General features: G+C 38.8%; 1 protein-coding gene across 4 annotated transcripts in view; it reads right to left on the bottom strand.

Annotated features, from left to right (window-relative positions):
- ARHGAP15 (Rho GTPase activating protein 15) overlaps window positions 1-23828 on the bottom strand; it is a 315622-nt gene that overhangs the window by 5391 nt on the left and 286403 nt on the right. For all 4 annotated transcript variants that reach the window (XM_085227838.1, XM_085227840.1, XM_085227841.1 and 1 more), the window contains one exon: window positions 18051-18156. In XM_085227838.1, coding sequence (XP_085083964.1) covers window positions 18051-18156 — 106 coding nt within the window. The remainder of the gene's footprint in view (window positions 1-18050; window positions 18157-23828) is intronic.

Below are 23828 nucleotides of genomic sequence, written 5' to 3'. Positions count from 1 at the left end.
ATACTCTCCAGAAAGGACAGAACACATATTTATGACATCCATTCTCTTGGTATAACAACTAACTCTATAGGATTAGGAATGGACTGCCCCGTTCTGTGGGTTTTGTATCTTTGCTGAATTGTGCTAGCAACAACTAGCCAGATGGTTTTATCTGCAAATTCCTCTGTTTTGCGCCAGGGGGTGAAAGTCTGCACATTCCTTTGATTTGCCTTACCAATAATTATCCTCAAATTATCCAATATTGGTTTCCTATATGTAGTCAGAGATATGCAAATATGATGTTTTATCTTCAGAGCTCTGTCCCGGGGATGCCACAGCTGCCTTGTCAACTGAGTTTACTCACCTCAAATATCGCTGTCTTAACAGACCTTATCACCACACTATGATGGGATAGTTTTCATGTAGTAGTTGTCTGATTTTTGATATTGCAGAGCTCATGAACAATTCGAACATGTAAAAATCCGACTTTTACAATGAACGGCATTCAACTCAGTGTATTATGCTCTTCTCCATCTCAAAAGCTGGTTCCCAGGTTTTAAAAAATAACAGGTATTACATACTTTGCTTTAGTGACAAGGCGTTTGGGGGAGAAATCATCCAAGCTTGAAATAAAATCTTTATTGAAAGCAATTCCATATCCATGCCAGTCAGATGCTTTGTATGATCGGAAGAGATGTCCCAGGGGAAAGCTCGGCACAGTAGACAGGGTTGATTACTTGGACCTCCTGTCAGTTCTTAACTCACTGAAAATGGCTGAGGCATTCAGCACAACTTTGTTTCCTTTATTTGGAAGTAAAGTTAATATACTTACCTTAACTGTGCCAAATGTACTGGAAAATAACCTGATAATAAAATGTACCATCCTACTAAGTGGTAATGTCTGTGTGTGTATAAGCACATTTTAGCTGGGCTTATGCAGATGGGTTTTTCAGTGTTAAAAAGGAAGCGTGAGTACAAAATGATGCACAGATAAACTACCAGGTTTCTTCTGGGTGCATTTCCTTTCCATGTGTGTCCTGTTACACACTCTTCCGAGATACAGAAATTACTGCAACATCATTTTCTAATGTAAACTTAGATCAGTTTAGCTATAGTGATTGTTTTTAATTCAGAATTTAAGTGCTTTTTGGTACTAAAAAGACAACTGAACTACAAAATTTGGTCATTGACAGTCATCCTAAAATGCAAGCAAGAATTAAAAGGTGTCCTTTTATAACTGGTCCTTGCAGAGATGTCCATTTCCGAAGGGAACTCTGTTGCCAGCTTAGGACAGACAGCAAAGTATACCCACCATAGAGGAGGAGCGTGTGGCCTATGCACTACTTAACCCATCTTGAGTGACTTACTGAAATAACTGGTGGTTAAGTGAGCTTCTGATGCCATAAGCTCTACTTATGTAAACTGCTCAATTCATTGCACTGCAATGTAGATAAAATTAAAATTTAGCCATAAATTGGGATTCTTGATATTTTATGAATGCAAACTAAACTTCATTATTATTTATGTCCTGGCTTTATGGATGATTTGCTCAGTTGTATTACAGTGGTATTCACCAGCTGATGAAGATAAGAAAAAGCAAATACTATCAGTTGAATCCCTAGCTTGCTGTTTGTGAAATCTGTATGGCTTGTTATGGTGGGGGAGCCTTGTGTGTGTAGCTATAACCTGAGGTTCGTGCTTATTGCAGACTTCTAAAACACTACAGTGACTGCTTTTTACATGAGATTTCTTCTCCAACAAACATACACAGTGCAGAGATCACAGTGGACTAACGGAGTTTCAAGCTATTTTCTTCTGCCAGTGCAAAATGCCAAGGTACTGTTTCATCCACAGGTTAAATTTGAAACAATAGCTAAGTGTGGTAATAGAGAAACCAAGTCACGGTGTTTGATACATTATGAGAGGAGTCAGAAATGGTTCAGCCATTCTTAAGAGCTTTCTTTCACTGAAAACAGCCTCAATGGCTTCTGGCCTACAGAAACTCCACAGGCTTCCTGTAGTCTGTGGGTTTGTATTACATTTCTTTGGGAAAAATCCCTTCTCCTTGGTTGCACTGGGGCAAAAGAATGAGCCCTTGATGCTGTCTTCTTGTGCATACTAAATTTCAGAGCTGACCAATGAGTGGCTATATATAGGATCTGGACAAGTACAGGGAACTGGTGCAGAGTAGGCTTCCTCAGGGGATCCCCTGCTTGCCTTACAGCATGCGCCCTACCTGGACGGACTGCCCTGGAGTCCAGCCTAAAATGAAAATAAGTTAGCTCTGAAGATCAGTTCACAGCTGGCAGAATAAACTCTGAAAAGATGAAAAGCATTTATTCTGGCTTACTCTAGTTTAATGAGAGAGCAGCTTAAAATAAAGTGTTTTTCACCATCGAGTGAACTTTGCTGTATGACGTCCTTTCTGGGAGCACATGTGCTCTGCCCACACCCCGCAGAGTACCTTGTGAAGTCTTGTGAAGAAAGCCTTCGTTCTCCAGGTGACTGAGATCAAAAAGCGTATTTGTTTGTCTAAAGAGACACAGGCAGAATGTAGGGTCCTAGTTTCATAACACGCTTTGGAGGACCTCCCCTTTTCCTCCTCGTGGCCTCCAAACCGAGCTGTTGCCTCATGAAAAGGACAGGGTGGCTTGGTATCTGCCTTATGTCAGAGAGAGCCTGAAACCACGCATGGTCCTGCCTGACTTGTGAGGCCCCATCAGGGAGCCTGGGGAAGTGGAAACCACAGGTCTGATGTGTTCTTCAGTTGTGTGCTAATCAATAATTGTATCTTGCCAATGCACAGGCATTTCTGGGAACAGAAAACTGGCCCACCATTGCCATGCTAACAGATGCACTCATTACAAGTTAGAAACTCATGCCAGAGATTCTACCATCTCATGTGCTTAGGACTATGTCATGTGCTGATCAAGATCATGTCTTGATGAGGTGCCTGCGTTTTCCCCAAAGGACCATAACTCAGATCTGCTCTAGGAAACAACCTTGTGAGAGTGCAGTAGTTCTTTACCATAAAGCTACATCTTTGTGCATCTAATCCCAGCTCCTGATTTGGGCAAAGACTTGGGTCCTGTGCCTCCAAATCATCTTGTGTCAAATAAATGGATTTTGACTTTTATAAGCAATGTCTTTTCACATGATCTTCCTTCATTCTGCAAATGTTCCAGGTCTCCCTTTTGGAACTGACCCAACTGGGTGACTTGTTAAGATCTCCTTTTACTGAGGGCACACTGCCCTCTCTGTCTTGGTTTTTAACATTTTGTGACTGAATGCAAGCTTATTCTGACTAATGCTTACAAGACTGGAGAGAGGAGGAGATCTGCCTAGCCTATGCTATCACAGTGCAAGTTGCCATGAAGCCTGGCACTTGCCGTTTGGGGACAGCTACTTCCTAGCAGTCAGCTGGTGGCCATGAAACTTCCATAAAGAGCATCTCAAACTCCTCTTGCTGCAGCTCCACTCACAAGACGTTCATTTCCGTCCTCTCTAACACCCATGTAGAAGCATATATATCTCAAGCAACAGCAAGCTTCTCTCTAAAGCCACACTGCCACTGCAAGCACAAGTCAGTCCAGGAGAAGGAATGGGAAGGAACAAAACCACCCATGGCAGATGTTAGGCAGATGCTGATACACTTAGAGATGTCTGGATAGTAAAGGCAGTGTGAGACTACATAGAATAATGTATGTTCAGATGGAGATATAATGCACAGAATCCTTTATTGTATTTTTGGTTGCTGATGTAACCTCTATAATTTTTATTTTATTTATTTATTTTTAATTCTGATTCTTTTCTGCAGCATAACCAGCTTATTGTAAAGCCCAACCTGTCAGAGGTCCTAGATCTGCATGCTTTTGTGGCCTGTGTAGCTCAGAAGGCAACAGATGATAGTCTGATATGAATAAAGCTTTAACTTCTTAAATAGCTTATTTTTCAAAAAAAAATCAAGAATATCTTAAGCTACATTTCCTTCTAACATTAAAAATGAAAAGCAGTTAGTAACAATCTCCCTTAAATCAAGAATTATAAATATAGAACCTTTATCATCAGCACAGCACATCCAAAAATGTCTTTGTAAAATAAATCAAATTATATGAGTTAATTGATTCCAGGCAACATCAGCAACTGCAGGTGGAAACTGAATAACAGGATGTTTATTAATGAAGGACTATTAATCAAAATTGACAATATCAATTCCTGTTTCTTTTATTTGAATTCTACCTGCAAAACCTATGGAGATACTTGCCAAATGTTTAAGTAAAAAATTTAAAGCAAAGAAAACGCTAGCACTTGGGATTTTAGCTTTAGATGTAGGGCTATTTGTTTAAACAGTGAAAGGATATCCTAAATCCAATTTGACAGGCAATGCCAAAGATGCCAGTGGTAATTAATTAGCACTTAATTTAGACCACAGAACAACAGGATATGGAATTGGTGCTCAGTGCCATTTCCCCTTAGGCTTCATCTCATGAGGGTCAGGAGTATGCCTGTTGCATTGAAGGTCAGTAAATAAATTGGGGGAACACATTGACGCTGGACTTTTCATGATAGATATCCTTCACCCTTATTACTGCCTCTGGCTATCGCTGATGAGAAAAGGGCTGTGATTGTTCTGTGAAGAACGCTGTGCACAAGGCTGAGCTGAGCAAGGTAATGTTTGAACTCACGCCTTGTGCAGTGATCATGCTGGATGCTCTCCATGGATTGAGAGCTCTGTCAACTTTGCATTGGGCTGGAAATAAACTTCTAACTGTAGCAAAGAATGCCTGAGGAACGCTGACAGGCGAGAAAAATCACTAAAAAGCAGTGCTTAAGCCTGCTAGATTTTTGAGCTCAGCTTTAGATTAAGCATAATTAAAATCAATGCAAAATTTTAAAGTGAGGTTAGAAAGTAGGTCAGCAAGGGGAAAAAAAAAAAAACAACACATTTCCTTATTATCCTCTTGTCTTTGTCTTAATAATATTTGATACTCTTCCATAAAGCAAAAGTCTCATAATAAAGTTGGATTAATGATTCTAGCAGCATTTTTTGGATGGGGACACTGATGCTTCGACATACCATGCTCAGTAGTGGACAAACAAAAAATATGCTGCAAAAACAAAGCAGAGCCACCATTTCTGCTGGTAATTCAGGCATTTCAGTGAGTTGGTGGAAGAGGCTGCCTTTCTACAGCACACCCAAAGCAGAGGAAAACACAAAGGAAACCCTATGGAGCTTTATTCACAGATGCACAAAAATTGCATTGCTTGGTTCAGATTTAGTAGCAAGAAAAACAAAAGGACGATGAGAGTTAATATGATAGCATCTTGTCTCCTCCCAGTAAATTTAGTGCCTCTGCCAGCCAGCATCATGCACTACTTCCAGTAATCTCTACTCTTCTTTCTAAAGAGCAGCTCAGGTGGAAGGGTGCCTGCAAACCCTAACCATGCTCTACTAGCACAATTTTATAAGCCTTGTTCCCCAGCAGAGCTGTTTGTGTTGCTACATTAAGAAAACACTGAGTTAGATATAAGTCCATGTTCAGAAAATTTATTTTGGAAGCCTATAGTTAACAGTTATTTTAACTTTGCTTGCTTAATCACACCCTTTGCTGCATCTCTCTTGACAGTGATTGAAATTCTGATTTCTATGAAAATCACTCACAAACCTCCCACCGACCAGGAGTAGAATGAAATCCAAATTCCACTTTGTATAATATTAAATATTCTCAGTTGGGATGATATCTACTTTTACTGAGTGGTAATATTGCTTTTGACTATGTTCAATCTATAACCTCTTGCAGCTTTCAATTATAGCACTTTTCTGCTACAGTAATCCAACTGACAGTACAAGCTCAGCCCTGACATGACTTACAGCTCCAAAGTGACAACTGGTTGGAATTTTGAATGGAGATGCTAAACTTTGGCCAACCTGCTCAGAAATCCATCTTTTCTGGAGAGCCCAGAGCCTCTTGTGCCAAACTTAGCTGTGTTTTGCTCACAGCACATTGTTTTTGTCCAGCATCAGGAGAAAATTATTCAGTTTTGTGAGACAACCAGTGTTTTGGTGTTGAAACTGGAGAATGTAGCAAAAAATTTCACTAAAGTCAGGGAACAAACTTTTGCTGATAGTTTCTTTTTCCGCGAGGTCCTAAATATGCAATAACTTCAGAAATTGCTTTGTTTCCTGTCCTTTTAAATCTGCAGAGCCCTCTGAATATTGGTCTATTAATTGTCCTTAATCTAAAACCTGGTCTTTTTACACACTATCACTATCTTGTTCTTTGAAATAAAGTCTTCCTGACCCAGTGCTTTGCCCAATAGAGATGATTTTATATGGGATCTGACCTCAACCAGGATTCCTAGTCGTTCATGTTCAGTTCTGAGCTCTCCACAAGCTACAAGTGCAACATATATGTACTGTATTTGTATCAGATTTGAAAGATGCTTTAACATGCCTCCCAGCATCACGATTGTTTCAGCACTGATATTGAACACGAGTAGGATGAATATATCTCTTAAATGCACTAGTGAGTATGTGCCATGAGTCTTTGATTTCTTTAAACTTATTTACATTTTACTAGCCCTTGAGCAATGAATTTACTATGTCAGCATTGTCTTTTCTACTTACACTTTGTCTGTCTTGTCCACTCACCTTAGCTTGATGTTTATTTTTTGTGCACGTGTATAGTCCACTGCACTAAATGCATGAACTGCCTGGAGTGCAGGATTTTTCATATATTGTTTCTTTTTAAGATGCACCCTTTGCAGTACATTAAGTTCTGTGATATTTTCTAGGTTTAAACTGGCTTTTGCTTTTCTTATTTGTTCATTTTTAAGTCAAGCATTTTTTCACATGCGTACTATTAGCAGATGACTGTTGAACTAACTACTTTACACTTTACCAAAGTCTTTAGTTCTCTATGTAGACAGCTCTGCCTCTCTCAAGTCTTTTTCTTTTATCTCCGAAGCTCATTGTTCACTTCAAATGGTCAGACTTGCAATTATCTGCTTCTTTCTGATCCTGTCCAAAGTCAAAATTTAGAAAAGCCAGTGAGGATGCACACAACTCACTTAGTACTCCTAACCCAGACCACGTTTGACAGACTTTGAAGGACTCAGAAACCAGAGGTTCAGTGTTGATTTTTGTATCATGGTAAAGTCATCACACTTGGTTAAACCTTGTTCAAAAAGCAGTGTCCGCATGAAATCTCTCCATCATAACTTAGATGAAAAAAATGACTCAAAACACCCTTTTACCAAGGCGAAAGATATTTGAGGCCTTATTAGCAAATATATTAAGAACTTAATGGATAGAACACGATCACAGCATTTTCGGAAAACCTGCTAAGTTTTTGAAAATACTGATTCTTTGGAGTGTGATGGTTAGTATGACAGAAATCTAAAAGATGTACTCAGTTCCATTTAATTGAAGACAGTTCTATGGAATTTAAAATGATATTATGTCTTTGCTTTATATAATTCTAGGAGTACATCTCGTGAGAATGCTGCATAGGTTAAAACAAACAAACAAACAAACAAACTCATCTTGAGTAGCTGGGAATATGAGTATGTTGCTTACAAGTATATCTGAAACTTGCAGTTGAGGATGGTCTAGGTTAGGTCCCTTACATGCCTAAGGAATCCAAGTGAGATCATGGGTAGTAATGATATTATTTGAAAGTGTTTATATGAAAGGGAAGATCACAAAACTCTCCTGGCCATTTGGTCCATCCCTGTTCCTCTCTCCTCTTTTCCGTGCCAACAAACATAATGAAGCATTTCTATGAGGTAGTCCCCTTATCCATCCTGTCCTCCTAAGCTTTTCAGGCCCACTCTTGCCCCATGCAAAACCGCCAGTGGGGTCTGCCCCAGCTCTCCTCTCCTTACTCCCCTTCTGCTTTGTGACGGTGACAGGAATGTGGTGCAGAAGCATTTCTGAAGACCACAATAGCGCTCTGGAGAGAATGTGGCAATGTCATCTAGTGATGGGACTGAGATTGGTGTAGAAGCCCCGGCTTAGAAGAAGTGATTAGTGGCATCTTGGGGACCAGGGGAGGAGGGAAATAGGCATAAGCTTGGCTGGAGTTAGATTTCTGATTTTACGTTGCACCATAATGCATAATGTACAGAAAGATAAATATTTTCCATTCACCAACATCTTGCTGTATTTTCATCTAAATCTATAATTTTAATTATAAAGTGAACATAACCTGTATCAAATTATGATTTTGTTAACATATTGAATGAGGACAGGAAAAATAAATACCAGATTTTATACTGTACAGACACATGAAGGTATAGTAAAAAAATCTGGTTTCCTTGACCACATTGTCATAATATGCATATATAACTGCTTATTGAATCCAGGCTGTGTAGACAACAGAAAGAACACTGGCTCCATACCATCACAATGCATGCCCACAACAAAGAGGAGGAAAGAACAGACTCTTTCATTGTGTGTGTCTAAGTATTACCAACATAAGGGCTAAAAACATTACCTCTGTCTGAAGTGTATCTATATATCCATGCATAAGTTATTAAGTGGGCTCCCTGAGCAGAGTTGCTGAAAATATTAATATATTCAAATTATATTCTAGCTACTGCAAAAACAGTAGATCAGACAAATATATTAAAATCTCTTCAGACAAAAGGAGTCATGTTATTTATAAAATTCCTACCCTCCCTTACTGGAACACAAACCTTCATTGTATATAATATATGAGAATGCAAGATGATCCTTAGATGTCAAAATGTGGCTTCAAGTTTGAATGTAATCATAAAACAGTGACTCTAATGTTTGCCATAAACAAATTGTCACTGGTATTATGTAACTTAGACTATTCACAAAGCATAAAAGAAGCGAAGAATAAAAGGTAGCTGCCAAATATTGTGGGCCCAATGATGGTTGTGCCAAATTGCGCTTGCAGTCTGAGAATTGCAAACACAGCGTGGAATTCAGATTTGCACTCCCTAGAGCTTGGGCTGCTCCTATGGCTTAAATAAGAGTAAGGCTAATTCTTGAGTCAGTTTAGACTGCAAACAGCAACCAGTGGCTTTTGTAGCCTCCTCTGCTCATTCTTTCCCAGAGGGAAAAGCAGAATAAAAGTTCTTATATTGCTGTAGGACACTGGTTTGAATGGAGTGGCCAACTAGAATGCAAAAAAAACATAGCTGGTCTAAACAGCAATTCAAAAGCAAGCACTTCTCTCAGATCTGGTTTGCTGTCTTGGATTGTTCATCTTAATCAGCATGTGTGGTACCACCTCATCAGTTTGACACCTTCTTGTGAACTCCAGGAAAGATGGCACAGAAGGGTTGCAACAGAAGGAGGTATATCATGTCAGAATGTCTGGTCTGTGAGCAACAATTAATCAGTCAGAGAGAGTTTTCCTCAGCTTAAGCTTCAGGACTAATGTATATCTGATATATACAGCTTCAAATCCTGCTAATGGTTGTGTGAAGACCTTTTATCTGGACAACCCCTGAACAATGTTTTTACCCACCTCCTTTTAAAAGTAAAATGACTATTTTTTTTTTTTTTACCACAGCCTGAAATAATTGAGCAGAGATACTGGTTTAACTCATTATGAATTATTAGTGGAAAAGTAAGTCTCAGAAGTATGTTACAACTGAAATATTTTTTCATCACTTGAACATGTGCCGTCCAGAACTGGTCCTGTTCTACCAGGCACTGGGAACAAACACTTCGCATTCACAGATGCTCCTAATTTGGTGTGGTTTAGAGTGTAATTTAGATCAAACGTATCCATGTAAATGAGTCAGGGTTTCTTAATTAGGTGCCCCTAAAGAAAAAACTTGGACCACATCAGTAGGTGTGGGTGTGGTGCCCACAGTACTGGAATCTTTCTATAGACAAAGCTTAGTTTTGTTCAGACACACTGTAGGCTTTTCTTTTTTTTTTTCCTCCTCTTCCTTCCTTCCTTCCTTCCTTGCTTCCTTCCTTCCTTCCTTCCTTCCTTCCTTCCTTCCTTCCTTCCTTCTTTCCTTCGTTTTTCTTTCTTTCTCTCTTCCTTTCTCTCTTTCTCTCTTTCTTTCTCTCTTTCTTTCTTTCTTTCTTCCTTTCTTTCTCTCTCTCTCTCTTTCTTTCTTTCTTTCTTTTATAAAGCACAATAATAAATCTGTAGATGGCATAGACATAAAGATGCTACTTCAGAGGAGCTGTCTAAAACACTGTCTCTTTGGCAAATGCCTTAAAGTAGGTCATTCTGCAGTGATTTAGGTTTATATTTCATTGCCAGCTTTTTGTTCCCATTACAAGTAGGGTGCATTCCAGTCCACAGATTTCCTCTTCATTTTTCTTCCGATTGGCTTTTATTTACAAGAATTTGTAGATCTTCATAAGAAAATGAATGGCCAATACACTGTTAGAAGTACTAATCGTGCACTTGAGCACAAAAAGAGATGTATGAAGGTGATAGCCTGGAAATGCTGGAATGTAAAATACCACTCTCTGAAAGCAAAAAATATATTGATTCTCTCAACACAGTGATTGAAATGATTGTTGCATCTTTTCCAATGCGTGAAAAATAATCTGCTCTGATGTCATTTCAGAAGTCTCACAAAGCAGGGGCATCCATTGCCCTAGTTGCTCAGGTATTTGCTTTTTGTTCTTTTTTTTATAGTTGTCCCTGAAAAGCATGTGTTTTATGGCTTATGAAAAAAGTAAAAATCAAATAGTCAGGGTCTGTTTTCCCATCAAAGTGCTGGGGGATTTACATGCCAAACTCCCAGCAGCCTTAATGAATTACCTGCATAAATTCCCTTTCAATCGATAGTAGAATAGATCCTATTGTGTTATATTAATTATTTTACACAGAACACTGACATTTTGGCATTAAAGACTTTTTCTTTTTTTTTAAACTTTCAATGAATATCTTAAGAAACTTCAAGTCTATTATTTGTTTTGCAACCTTATTGTGAGAAAAATCCTGTATCTTTAGTCAGAAAAGCACTGCAATTTACCCATTGATGGCCTGGTTCTGGACATTAATGTGTTACGGCTCAATCTCTCAAAATAGAAAAAATAAATAAATAAACAAGGGGGGGAAAAAAGCCCTTTTTGTAATGAATTGAGCATTTTTAATTTTCACCAACAAAACCAATTGAGTTGAAAAGAACGCTCACCCCAAGCAATATTAAGAGGTTACAAAATCTCATAAATTAACTTTGCCAGTGATATTTTACTGAAGCTTGTGTGAGTGCAAACCAGAAGCAGGGCTCCCACATGGTCTTTATTAAACGAAGAGCACTTAGCAATAACTGGCCTTCCCTGAGATGTGCTGTCCATATGCACGCGTACGCCCAGAGTGTGGATATGCATATGGCCATACGCTGGAAGATGCTGAAGGGCTGGGGGAAGCTGAGAGACAGCAGAGAGTAGAAGTGAGAAGTGTTCACTCTGTAGTCATGGGCAAGTGCCCTACTCTCTTCATTCCTCACTTTCTCCATCTACACAACTAGGATAATAAAACTTATTGACCTGAAAAAGGAAGTTCTGAGATTTAATTAATGTTTGAAAAGCTTTTTGAGATTATTTGATACTGAGTAATGTGGAATGAACAATGGGAGCTCTTTGAAACAGGGGCTCTATCTCTCTGTATTTGTGTACTGCACCTAGCACAATGGGGCTGTACAGACACAGAGTCAACCGTATCATAAATATTTAAATTAAAACTATGTTAATTATTTTTATCGTTCTGTTATTTGCTGATACACCAGTTCACTACATTTTGAAGCTTGGTAGCTTTGAAAAGTACCAAGCGTAATTATTTGTCTGATTGTTATGAAAATCAGGGTTTATATTTTTAAAGACGGTTATGAAAATAGGAAGCTCAGGTGAAAATGCATTTCTAATTCCTCATCATTCTTTTCTTTAAAGCCACTAAGCTGTAATGTACTCTTTAGGGAATGGGTGAACTTTGCAAAGTCTCTTACTTCACAAGGCATGACTGCAGAAACCTCTGTCACAGACACCTTCCCCCACACAATGTGAACGCAGAGAGAATGCATAAAGGTGCTCCAGGAAATCTGGATTTCTTTTTTGCCTTTAATTCAGTAACTATTATTACTCCTATACTATGCACACTTGAGCCTGGTGCATGTTGCCTTGAGTCACTAATTAGCAAGGTGACTATTTGGTAGGCCACTATGTGCTTCAGCAGAGAGAAATAGGTTTAACTCTTCTCTCTTCCCGCAGACTGAACCCAAGGAAGCTACAGTAAATAGGACAAGATCTGGCCTTGGTCCAGCTCCTTTGTGAAACTTTTCTATAGCTGAAACAGAGGAAAAGCATGTGCGCAGACAGAGCATGCCTTCATATGTATTTTTCTAGAGAGAGATCAGTTGACTTCATGCAAAACTTCAAATGTTAGTCAGGGGTGCCTGAGTGTCTTCCAACTCTGACCAACCACCCACTTGCTTTGATGACAGATGATGCTTATTCTGTTCACATTTCTAGTAGCTGCTCCTTAAGTTTGTAGGAGTAAGGCTCAGCTTTTCTCTTTGTTGCTGTCCTGTGTCTAAAGAGCAAGAGCAGTTCCTGAGTTGTCTGATTCTAAAGAAAGGTTCTAAGTCATGAAATAATTTAGGAAGCATTCCCTGTTTCCCATGGTTTTGGTTAAGAACTTTCCTCTGCACATGCCTGAATGTGGGCATTTTACTTGAAGTAAAAACTGAATGCTCATCCATGCTTCGGGTTTCAGTCCCCCCCAAGTTCTCTGAGGTTCCACAAATATTTGTGGCATAATCCTTCCATTCATGGTCTTGCTTTTTTCCTTTACATAATTTTTACCTGTTTCATTTTTCATATTTTCATTTTAAATAAAAGACTTGTACAGTTTTTAATGTAATCTGTTCTACTGCCATGTGAAAAAAGGGTTCTTCTGAGCCTAGATTTAGTACGTAAACCTGCTTGAAACTGCTGATATAACACATAATTTACTGAGTGAAAATCACATATGTTTGCTACATCTTTCCTACACCAACTAAAAAAAAAAAAAAAAGAAGAAAAAAAAAAGAAAAAGAAAGAAAGAAACAAGTTTGCAGACATCTCCTACTTAGTATTACTTAAACTTTATTTTCTGATTTACCCTCAGAATTCTGGGTATGGCTGCTGGACTTGTCATCACATTGTCATCGCTTCCTGCTGCGCAGGCTATTGTGGGCTTATTTCTATGCAAGGCTTTTTTTTTTTGTTCCAATCTTTAATAGGTAGAAATAAGTCCATTTAGTTGCATGCAGCCAATGCCTTGCAGAATGAAGCTGCCGTGTGTTGCAAGCTTTGAGGGGTGTGTGTGCGTTTGAGTTGTTCAGCTTGGGTGCTTTCTCTGTCCATAGAGCTACAGGCATGGGGGGAAGGTTATTTTTCAAAACAGATAAACCATGAATCTTGCAATACTTAATACTTTTGTTAGACGGTATATTGGATAGTGGGTATGTCTTGGGTAATTAATTCTACTCTTGATGAGGAGCTTATGTCCAAAATGCATACAAACAGTTACAGGGATGAATTAGGTGGGGGGAAGGCAGTCAGGAAAAAAAATCACCATTCTTTCCCCGAAAGGGCAAAAAGCCCAAATGGTGTATAAAAACGTCTTGCTGTGCTATGTACTATACAGGAAAAATGGAGAAAAAAAATAATCATAAAAAAGGATCGTCTTGGATTCAAAGGTGAATCGAAATGAATTGGCTTCAGTCTGGACAAGGCAGCCAGATAGGCCACAGTAACAGATCCACGTGACAGACCAAGAGGCAACTGCAGAGCTCCCCAGACAACTCGCCTGAAGTGCCTGCCAAGGAGGCAGATGCTGCTGCTGGAAGAATATCTTCCACAGTTGGGCATCTGGGTTCAGTGCTTTCCACGTAAGGGAGAGTGATGGTTGCATCAGGCTGGCCCCGTCTTCCCGTTTAATTATTTCCACATCCATTTTATACTTTTGTAAATAACACGTATTATCCTGTTCTGTGCAGGAGAATAATAAGCAAGGCGAGGGCTTTTGCCTGCAGTGCATCCCTTTGCAGAGGTGCCCACATGGATGTGTAAAGGCAGACTCCAGCTTGGCTGCCCTGTGCTCCAGCCTGGTCAGATGTGAGACAGCTCGGGCCTGGGAGCCGCAGAGCTGCCTCGCGGTGGCACGGAGCTCAACCTAATAAGCAGAGCAGGCTGAGATTCATTAATTTAACATTAATAAGCGCAGCTTATTAGCTCAGGCACAGCGCTGTGTAATGCAGGCACACAGCTCCTGGAGCAGAGCTGTGGCCTGTGCGCCAGCTCGGAGCGCGGCCCATGGGGCTCAGCCAGGCACCCACAGCCACCACCTCCCCTCATGCATCTTGCACTGGGAGAGAGAGGGTCTGCGACCCGCTGCAGAGGATTCTATGCAAAAAAAAACCCCAACCTTCTCTAGGCTTTTCAGTTATACTGCTGATTTATGTGGAGTCTTTAAGTCTTTTAAGCTTCTGGTGCCTCAGTTTCCTAAGAGGCGCGTGATAGCTGTTGTAAAAATAGGCTAGGTGCTGATCATAAATGCTGTGAGATCCTTAAAGAGGGAAAAGTCCTTCTGACTCACCTGAATTATAGTTGTGAGAGTAAATTATTGCTGACAATATTGTCCTATTGGGCAGTGTCTCTGTTCACATCTGTGCACAGAGACACTGCAAGGTTTTTGCATCATCCCATGCCCTGTGCATGCCTGCAAAATAGGAGCAGAATGGTCTGTCGCTTTTATCTGGTAGCTGTGGTTAGTTCACTCTGTCTGGGAGTAAAAACCACTTGTAAACAAGTAACGGGGGAGAGCTGAGTCCTGAGGAAGTGTGACTGTTTCACAAATGTATAGAACATAAACATATGGGCTGTATATTCAGGTAAATACTCTAAGCATCCTCAAATAGAACAGCCTGTTTTATGTAGCCTTTATTTGAAAAAATCCTTACTCTTTTTATTATTATTATTAGTTTGTTATTTCTTTCATGTATAAGTTGTAATGTTGGATTTGGTCATCTTCAGGAAGAGGTAGTAAAAACCTAATAGTAGCTGGACTCAATAATTTTCAGCATGAGTCCTAACAAAGCAGTTTGTTATATTAGACTGGAAAGAGCCATACAATAAATCTGTTCAGCTCCATATTTTCTCTTCTGTTGATATGAGTGGCAGTATAAATTCTATGCAAAATGAATAGGGGACTTTTTTCATCAAATTCAAAATACTCAGAAGAACAGGTACTCCAACTACAAGCATTTAATCTTCCTCCTGGCTTCATACATTGACTTCTTGCAACTTCCGAAGGCGTGGTTTAAGAAAGATATATGTTACTGATGTTAATCCCTGCTGCCAGGCCTTTCTCTTACTCTCTCATCAGCTGCTTTGTCTGGGTTTCTAAGGAAAGATTCACCTGAAGTACATTTACACGTGCTTAATCTGGACTGTTTCTGCAGACTGAAGCACTGCAGAATGGGACCATAGTGCAGCCTTGTTGTAGTCTGTAATTTATTATAAACACAGCATTCTGGGCTAAAGTTGAATTCTCATGCTGAACAGCCATTTGCCACAGAAAAAGCATAACTGAGGTCCTTCAACTTCTCGAAAAAGAAACCCCTTGAAGATGAGTTCCACCTTGGGCAAGAACTACTGTCCGCACAAGCAAATATAGAGTAACATGCCTCAAATTAAACAAGTTTACTTAGTTTTTTCAAATATTTGGCAACTAGAACTTCCTCAGATTTAATAACATAAATAACTTGCCACTAACAGTAATGCACGTATGTTTCTATATTCCCATTTATGGAGCCATGGGGTCATTGTGACTTGTCTTTCTTAATTATAAATTCTAGGGAACATTTTAGCTTTTCCCTATTTTTAGATATTTAGAATATCTATTCTGCTACTACTTCCATATTGACAGGGAAGAGTCCTCTCCTTCCCTGGGGATGTGTTTGTGTGGCATGGGAGACTGGCCTCCTTCAGAGAGACTTAGGAGATCCAACCCATAATGCTCTGATGGCTTAAATACTACAGCTTTCTACCCTAGATCACTGTGTGACTATATTGCATTGGTATACCTTTGGATTCACCATGCTTTCTGCAGTGATACTTGGTAAGAACATGTGCTTATTTATGCAGTACATCCATGCATTCACACTCCCATCAGCAGTCAAACCAGATATTGTGAATATACACCCATATGAAATATTGGTAATTTATTATCTCTATTACAAGAAATATCTTGTTCTCTGCCCTAGCCCCCATTAAAAAAAAAAAAAAAACAAAAAAAAACTGACCATGCCAAACAACAGCAAAAGCCCAGTACACCAACCTTGGTCCAGTTCTGCCAGTTATTCTATACATACACAGTTAAAGAAAATTGCTGTCCCTCACAGATAATGCTTTAAAAAGCCAAAATAGACAAATGAAGCATTATCATCATTTTGTAAACAAGGAGCCAAGGCACAGAGAGATTAAATGATTTACCCAAGGTCACACCAAATATCCTCTCAAAGCCAAGAACTGAACCCAGGTCTCCAGAGTATCAATCAAGTGATTTAACTGTAAGATCAAAGACTTGTTGTGTATACCTTATATCTTTCCCCTAAGACATAGTAACAAAACTTTCTTCAGGTTAGGATAGATGCCACATTTGATGCTGTAAATTTTGTATATGGTATAGGTCCAATGACAGCCTGTACCCACTTCTTGCACACAGGCTTTTCCCAAGAAATAATTTTCCATATTAGTCCTCCATTGACAGTAATAAATTATCATCTTTCTCCAGATAACCCCCAAAAGGAGAGAATATGTGCACAGGCTACCGCAGATGAATACACAGAAAACGTTTTTCAGCAAGGGCAAACTAAGTCCTTCTATGGCCTGTTTAAAATTTTTCCATCCTTAATTAAATAGGGACATTCCCACAGCTATATGGACTTCATTTTGCCTGTTCAGCTGGATGCTACACGACAAGTTAAAGGATCTTTAATATATACGTGTCAGGAGAATGCAACAGAAATGGTCGGCATAAAGGCATCATTCATTTTAAGCTTGGAGCAGTCTTTTATTTGGAGTCATTCATTCATTTTGTCATTCCTGGCATGAAATGCTTCTCTGTGTACAGAGACTGCACTGGTCCCTCAATCCTGCCTAGCCCCTTCCATTTTAAGGGTTGTTTGGCTGAAAAGTGTCTGTGCCAAAATGGCACTAGTTAGTCCTAAATACTGGACAGCCAAGAGGGGAGGAACAGGATCGTGTCCTTCATATGCTTATAGGACCACAAGACCCTCTCTTGTGGTCTGCCATTTCTGCACAGTCATTCATCACGTAAAACAGCTGCAGGTCTGTTTCTGTGAGAGCACATGGTCTACATTCATTTTTACTGTTAATGCCACAAAACATGAAAATCAAACCCAAGGTGAACATGAGATCATGAGTAGACTTTGTGGGCTGAAACCTCTTAAAAACTGAACTCAGTGAGTGCAGAAACCGCATAGGAATGATAAGGAGGAGCCTCACAGTATAATTTCTTTGCCTCTGTCATATCTCAGCAACATTAGTAGAGGAAAGGTGTACTTCTGAGTCACTCTTCACTACTTCTTAGACACTCTGTGTTGTCCCAGGATTCTTCAGGTAATACAAGAGCTCATAACATATTTTTTTTAGCAAGTATTTTTCTGTTAATGCATGCCTCAGCATGAGTGCTAGAAAGCAAAATTAACATCAAGGACGTGGATGATGAAAATATGGTGATCCAAAGGTAATTCCAACTGCAGTCGGAGTAAGTCGGACTTGCACACTGGAACATAGTGAATTTGCCCAATTCAGTGTTCATGAGTAATTCTGATCTGTCTAACTGAACCAAAGGAGGAAAAACTGCAGCTTTTGCTTAGATGTACCGATGTATTGAACAGAAATAGGATATACGTAGGTACCATAAATCATGTTTCGTTTTGCCAAAGAATGTAATTATCTTTTGTATTTTGGACGACATTTCCAATAAGATTTGGACACCACACAGAGATGCCTTTTAAAATTATCAATTATTTTGTACTACAGTTCTACTTACTTCTTTAGATGCTCAAAGAGGACTTCCATTGTGTCATAGTTTGGCCTAGGGAGCTTTTTTACCAGGGTCTTTACGGCTTTTATGCGTGTGGCATTGTCTTGGATTTCTAAGAGGAAAGAGAAGAAAAAATATTTTGAGTGCCATTTAGGATAGTACTTTGCCTAATACTGCATCTGGTATCTTAACAAGAAAAGCCATAATTAATATGTGGTTAAAAACAGAATGTATCATAACTTCCATGTTCTTAATTGAGAGCAAGAGTAATTTACAATGATTAAAAGCCCTCTACATCTAAAGGATGGTTTGCAGAATTACGTTTTTATGCTTTTATTAGACTATTAAACTGTCAGTGTAAGTTTAATATCTCCTAGTAGTAGTAAGAGACCCACAACTTAAGTGAAATTTCACTTCGGAATTACATTCATCCAGTGATCCAAATTCTGTGGTGGACACTCTTCCTATGTAGTCCTTGTTTCCTTTATTCTCATCATAATTAACCTACCTATATTTATGAATTTCTATCACTAGCATTACACCTTATTGTGTTTGGAAATATCAAATATTTTGCTATTCATTTTACTCCTACTTTCTTCATTGATACTCCTACAAAACAATTTGTCAATTCTTTTGAGAAATTATTCCGCTGCAAATTTTCAATAAAAACTCGTTTTTTATTTTACTCTGTTTTATCTTTCACTGAGGAAAGCTTAATGGATTTCAGTGGGATCAAAACACTGGGATTGGGAAAAATTCACAAGGATACATTCACAATTTGTCCATATAGAATATGTGTGAGGAAATTTAGTATGGTAAGAGCTTATTATACTCTTTTTAAGCAAGTGTCTGTGCTCTCTGTGCTGATTAAGAAAGATATCAGGTTAGTTACCAACTTCCCTACAGATTCTCGTAAGATTTAATTGTAAAATAAATAAATAAATAAAAACCAGTGTCACTAAACCAAAGACAGCATTCCGTGAGATTTACAAAGATATATAACTTCACTGTAGGTCTCACTGTACCAATGCCATAGGTATTGCCATAGAGGAGAAGAGAGATTTAGCTCTGCACTGAAGAACAGAATTCGTAGAAATCATACAAAAAATCATTTTGCAAATCAGCCTATTTGTTAATTGTTAGCCTATTTTAAAAGAAGAAAAACAGGCAACATGTGGTAACTTTAGTCAGCATTTCTGAACCGAGAATGATAAACACCTCTGCCTGGCTCTGGCATTTATCAGTACTGAGATATTATTACCACATAGAGTCACAGCATGGTTACTGTTATCATCAAATAAAAAAAAGAGCCAGCTAATCTTAATGGTTTGTAAAGCCGTTACCTGCACTGGTCTGACATTTATCATGATCATTTTACCACATGAGTCCTACATTGCAAAGGTATTTTATCTGGAAGGGACATCACTATGAATTATTATTTGCAGCTAGGTAGAAAATTGTATGTTGTAGATACCTTTTCTCATTATAAATCACAGTCACATTTCAACATTTCCCACACAAAGCTGCTGAGCCCAGGCTTTTTGCCATAACACTTATTCTCACTCCCTTTTATAGTTCCATGAAAATACTGAGTACTCTTTCATTAAAATGGTTGATACTTTTTGTTTGTTTTTAAATGCTATATACATTTTTTTTTTTGTTGTTATAAAATAATTTCTTTTTCCACTCGAGAAAGTGAAGAGGACAAACTGTTCTTTTTATCCCTTTTTTTTAGTTACTCTTTCTTATTCTTATTTTTTTCATTAAAGCTTACTCTTGCTTCAGTTTAATGGCTGAGCTTGTCTTTACTCTTGACCTTGTTGATGGAATATTTAACAGATCAGATGCAAGATCTTATGTTTCAGTTTCAATACCTATGCATTCGCTTTTCTTCTATAAAGCTCCAGTTTCATAGAAATTTTCCCCATTCAGTTCCCTAAGTAGGAAGGTGATTTTTTTTTTTTTTTGGGGGGGGGGGGGAGGGAACTGTTTCTTTACCATTCTCAAATGGAGAGGGTAAATCTTTAAACATGGATTAATATAAATAGCCATGAAGAAGACATTGCCCACTGTGCTATGCCATGAAACCTAGAAATACGTCGTGCAGGAAAACACTCTGAACAGCTGCTAAATTCTCCAGCTAAGTCTAGGAAATGAAACAGACCAGTTTTGATAAAGTGAAATGCTATCTTTCATTATACTCTATTATTGTGAAAATTGATGAAGTTCTGGGGAAAAGATTCCCATTTATGGAAGTTAGACGCTTTGTGAAGATTTCAGAAGGAAAATTGTAGTCACGATCACTTTTGTAAAATCAAGAATGAGAGGACATTTATTCTTTTTGCATTTCTTTTGGAAATTTGTAAGAAATTTGTAGGTGATAATTACAGCAGATACTCTAAAGTGAACACAGATGGCATTCTATGTAATATTTTCATAGAACGTATATTTAGAATTTGGGTTACTGTCTTTAAAAATAGGGCTGGCTTCCTTTAACAGAGCAACACAGTGGAGATGCTCTCTTGTTTATATTTAAATAAAGAATGCATTGAAAGAACACTTAATATTATATAAGCTCTTTTGCAAATGAGCTTTGGATAAACATTTGAGCATAGAAGAAAACACGATGTGTCTGTAACATTAACAGTGGCTAGTTAAAAATGAATGAAGAAAGTAACCTCTAGCACTCGTGTCCATAAAGAATACTTAAGCAAATCCCCCAGAATCTTTCTTTTAATCATTAATTTTAAATGGACATAGATGTTTACAACAAGCCACTTTGTTTCAGAACAGGAAGTCCAGGGTTTATCTCCAATAACTCACGTTTGCTAGGAAGGGATGTATGTCTCTAACCTGACATGCATTCATTATTTTGTAAGGTACTGGAGTCTGACCCATGACCCTCCTCAGACCTGCTGCATTATTCATGTCTGATTTACTTTGTATAGTTTTACCCATTTCCCTTTACCAGGCGTTTCAGTTGCTCGTGCATGTTTAATGTTAAATGGCATTTATGGCTCACATTAATGCCTAATTTTATCACGAGCCATGGTTTCTTTTAATGCTCTCAAGCCTCACATCTGAACTGCTGAAAAAAACAATGATTTATGATTCTGCATAAAATATCAAACTATTGATTTATCATCTAATCTTTTTTTTTTTTTTTTTTTTTTTTTCAGTAGCATGCTTTTCTTGTTTTCTTCCAGGGCTCTTCTCACCTTGCTTTGTATTTTTGGATAAGACTTCTACTGTGGTTAAAACGTCATACACTGTTGCTACAGCAAAATCTGCCAGCCAAGAGTTTTTTCCAACATTTTGTGACTGATTCAGCTGCTGAGAGAAAGACAGATCTTGTTTGGGGCTTTTTTGATTTGTTTCCTTATTTCTTTCTTCTCTCTCTTTTTTTTTTTTTTTTAATCGGGACTGAGTGGGTTAGGTGGATTTTTGAGTGCTAATGAAATTGTGAGACTTATGGCGCTGGCTACAGCCAGCCGTAGTGTGGGCAGACGCTCTGTGAGCTTCCCCACTGTGCTGCTGTGCAAGCATCCCCGCTGTTCTGTTTGCTATAGTTTTAATGTCTGTGAAAAATTCCTGATGCAACTAAATTATGTTCTGCCCTCTTGTTTGTATAAATAAACACCCGACTTAGCCAATTCATCTTGCTCTTGCCCATTTTAGAAGCTGGCCCTGTCACACAATGCTTAACCCCAGTCCTTGATAGCTTTGGTGTTATCAGGGAGTGAATATTTGCTTAAAAGACAGTGTAGTTTTGGCTTGATGTTTTTTTCAGGGATGTCAACTGGCCCAAACTCTTCCTTCAGTGGGTAAATCTTCATATTCTGCAAGTCACGCTGGGTAAAATATACAGACTTGTACGTATATATATATCTATATAAAAATTATTTGTAATACTTTTAGTGCCAGGATTTTGGATTTTCAAATATTACTGTATGCAGCATAAAATTCCCAGTTTTAATCACGTGTCATACACTGAGGCAATTGTCTCATGGAGATACATTGTAAAATATTTTCTTGCTTTAAAAAAAAATCTATAAAAAGTGTTCAAACTAACTAATGTTTGCTATAAGGAAAATAACCAATTTGTGATCTGAATTGATTTTACTTTTTATTAATGCCTCAGAAATAGATGTTGCAAAAGAAAATGAGAATTGCATGAAACCTCTCTATATGGGAAACTGATAAATTCATCCTATGTGATATAAAGTGGAGTTTACAATGAATATTCATATAACTTTTGCAATCCATAAGCAAAACCCAGGACAATGAGTTTGCAACCCAGTCCCATTTAACAAAAATATATGTGGAATTAATGGGAGAAAAACAGCAGTTACAAAAGTTAAACTTTAATGCATCAAACTCCAGGTGCCAGAGTTTGAGGGAAATAACCAATAATAGTCATTTTTTACATATTTGATGGGACTGATTATGCAATGTGCAACTCTAAATGGCTTATAGCACATTGTAGCATGGTTCCATCCCATTGGCTACAGTAGGGTGCAGGCAGATGGATGACAGTGACAAGGAGAGAAGTGCTTTTGCTTAGCCGTGCGTTAAGATGCCATCCAGAAGCTCTGTGCACTGCAGACACTTCATTAGGATGCCAGGATAATGGTAAACTACCACTCAGAGTGACACCCCATTTCCTGCTTACTGAGCTCTCCAACCTCGGCAGATGTCAACAATCTCACAGTGCTACAGAGCAGACCTAACTTTCCAGGCACTTTGACTCCAATTTTTTTCCCTTAACAGTGCCATACATTACATGCAATATGTAACAGCAAGTACCAAACAGAAAACAAAATTTGCTGCCCTAATTATAACAAAGCGGCATCTGACTTAGGTACTGCATGCCCAGCGTACATACAACCGGTTAGGCAGCATAGAAGAGGAATGATCTTTGTCAGTCAATTTTGGGGGTTAATTAGACTTAGGACTTTGATAGCTAATGGTTTGTCTGATCCCAACTGGAACAATCGTGCTTTGCTGCTAACTTCTACCAAGCGTTGGGAAAATGTGCCGAACGCTTTCCTGGTATTTCGCCTTGCACGGGGTTTTCTGCACAGAAAGAGCAGACTTGAGCATCTGGCCGGTGTGATATTTTCTCTGCAAATGCACAACTCGAGGCCGTCGTGCACCTCCCCAACAGCAGTTAGAGCCAGCAGAGAGACAGCGCTGCGACGCTTAACCTGCGCTCCTTCCCAGGGAAACACACATCATTCCTCGTGCTTTCAAAAAACGACTTTCAGACACAGAAACAGCATCTGTAAGATCACAAATTCTAATTTAATTTAATTTGTTGAACCTATCAGTATGTGTTTTTAGAACCAGGAATTCTATTTATTCTATATACTTTTTTTTTTTTTTTTTTTTTTTTTTTTTGGCAGTATGATGTCTCAGCAACAGTGCTCTGCCCTACCACAGCTACTTATTTTTGTTGCATGGAGGGCTGGAAGCACGACAAGGCATCACTGCCAGACCAGAGAGCTCAGGAAATCCCCACTCCCCTCCTCTGCATAGGCTTCTGTTGTCCGCGGTACCTGCACAAAGGATGGTCTTTGGTTGGGATCCCCTGATCCTCACCCATGGAACCTGTTGGGGACCTGGTGAAGGACAGCAATTTGGGGCAGAGAGAGACTGCAGCAGCCTAGGGGGATGGATGGGGATGAGGTGGCAATGCGTATCTTGAGTTTCATCTTGCACAAAAATTCAAACACTGAATGGGAACCTTCACAGAACAATCACAAGGACGGGGATGTATCCTGT

This window comes from Meleagris gallopavo, chromosome 7 (assembly GCF_905368555.1).
Source record: "Meleagris gallopavo chromosome 7, MGAL_WU_HG_1.1, whole genome shotgun sequence".
Lineage (NCBI taxonomy): Eukaryota > Metazoa > Chordata > Aves > Galliformes > Phasianidae > Meleagris > Meleagris gallopavo.
Note: the sequence above shows the minus strand (reverse complement) of the source record. Positions and strands in the feature narration are given on the sequence as shown.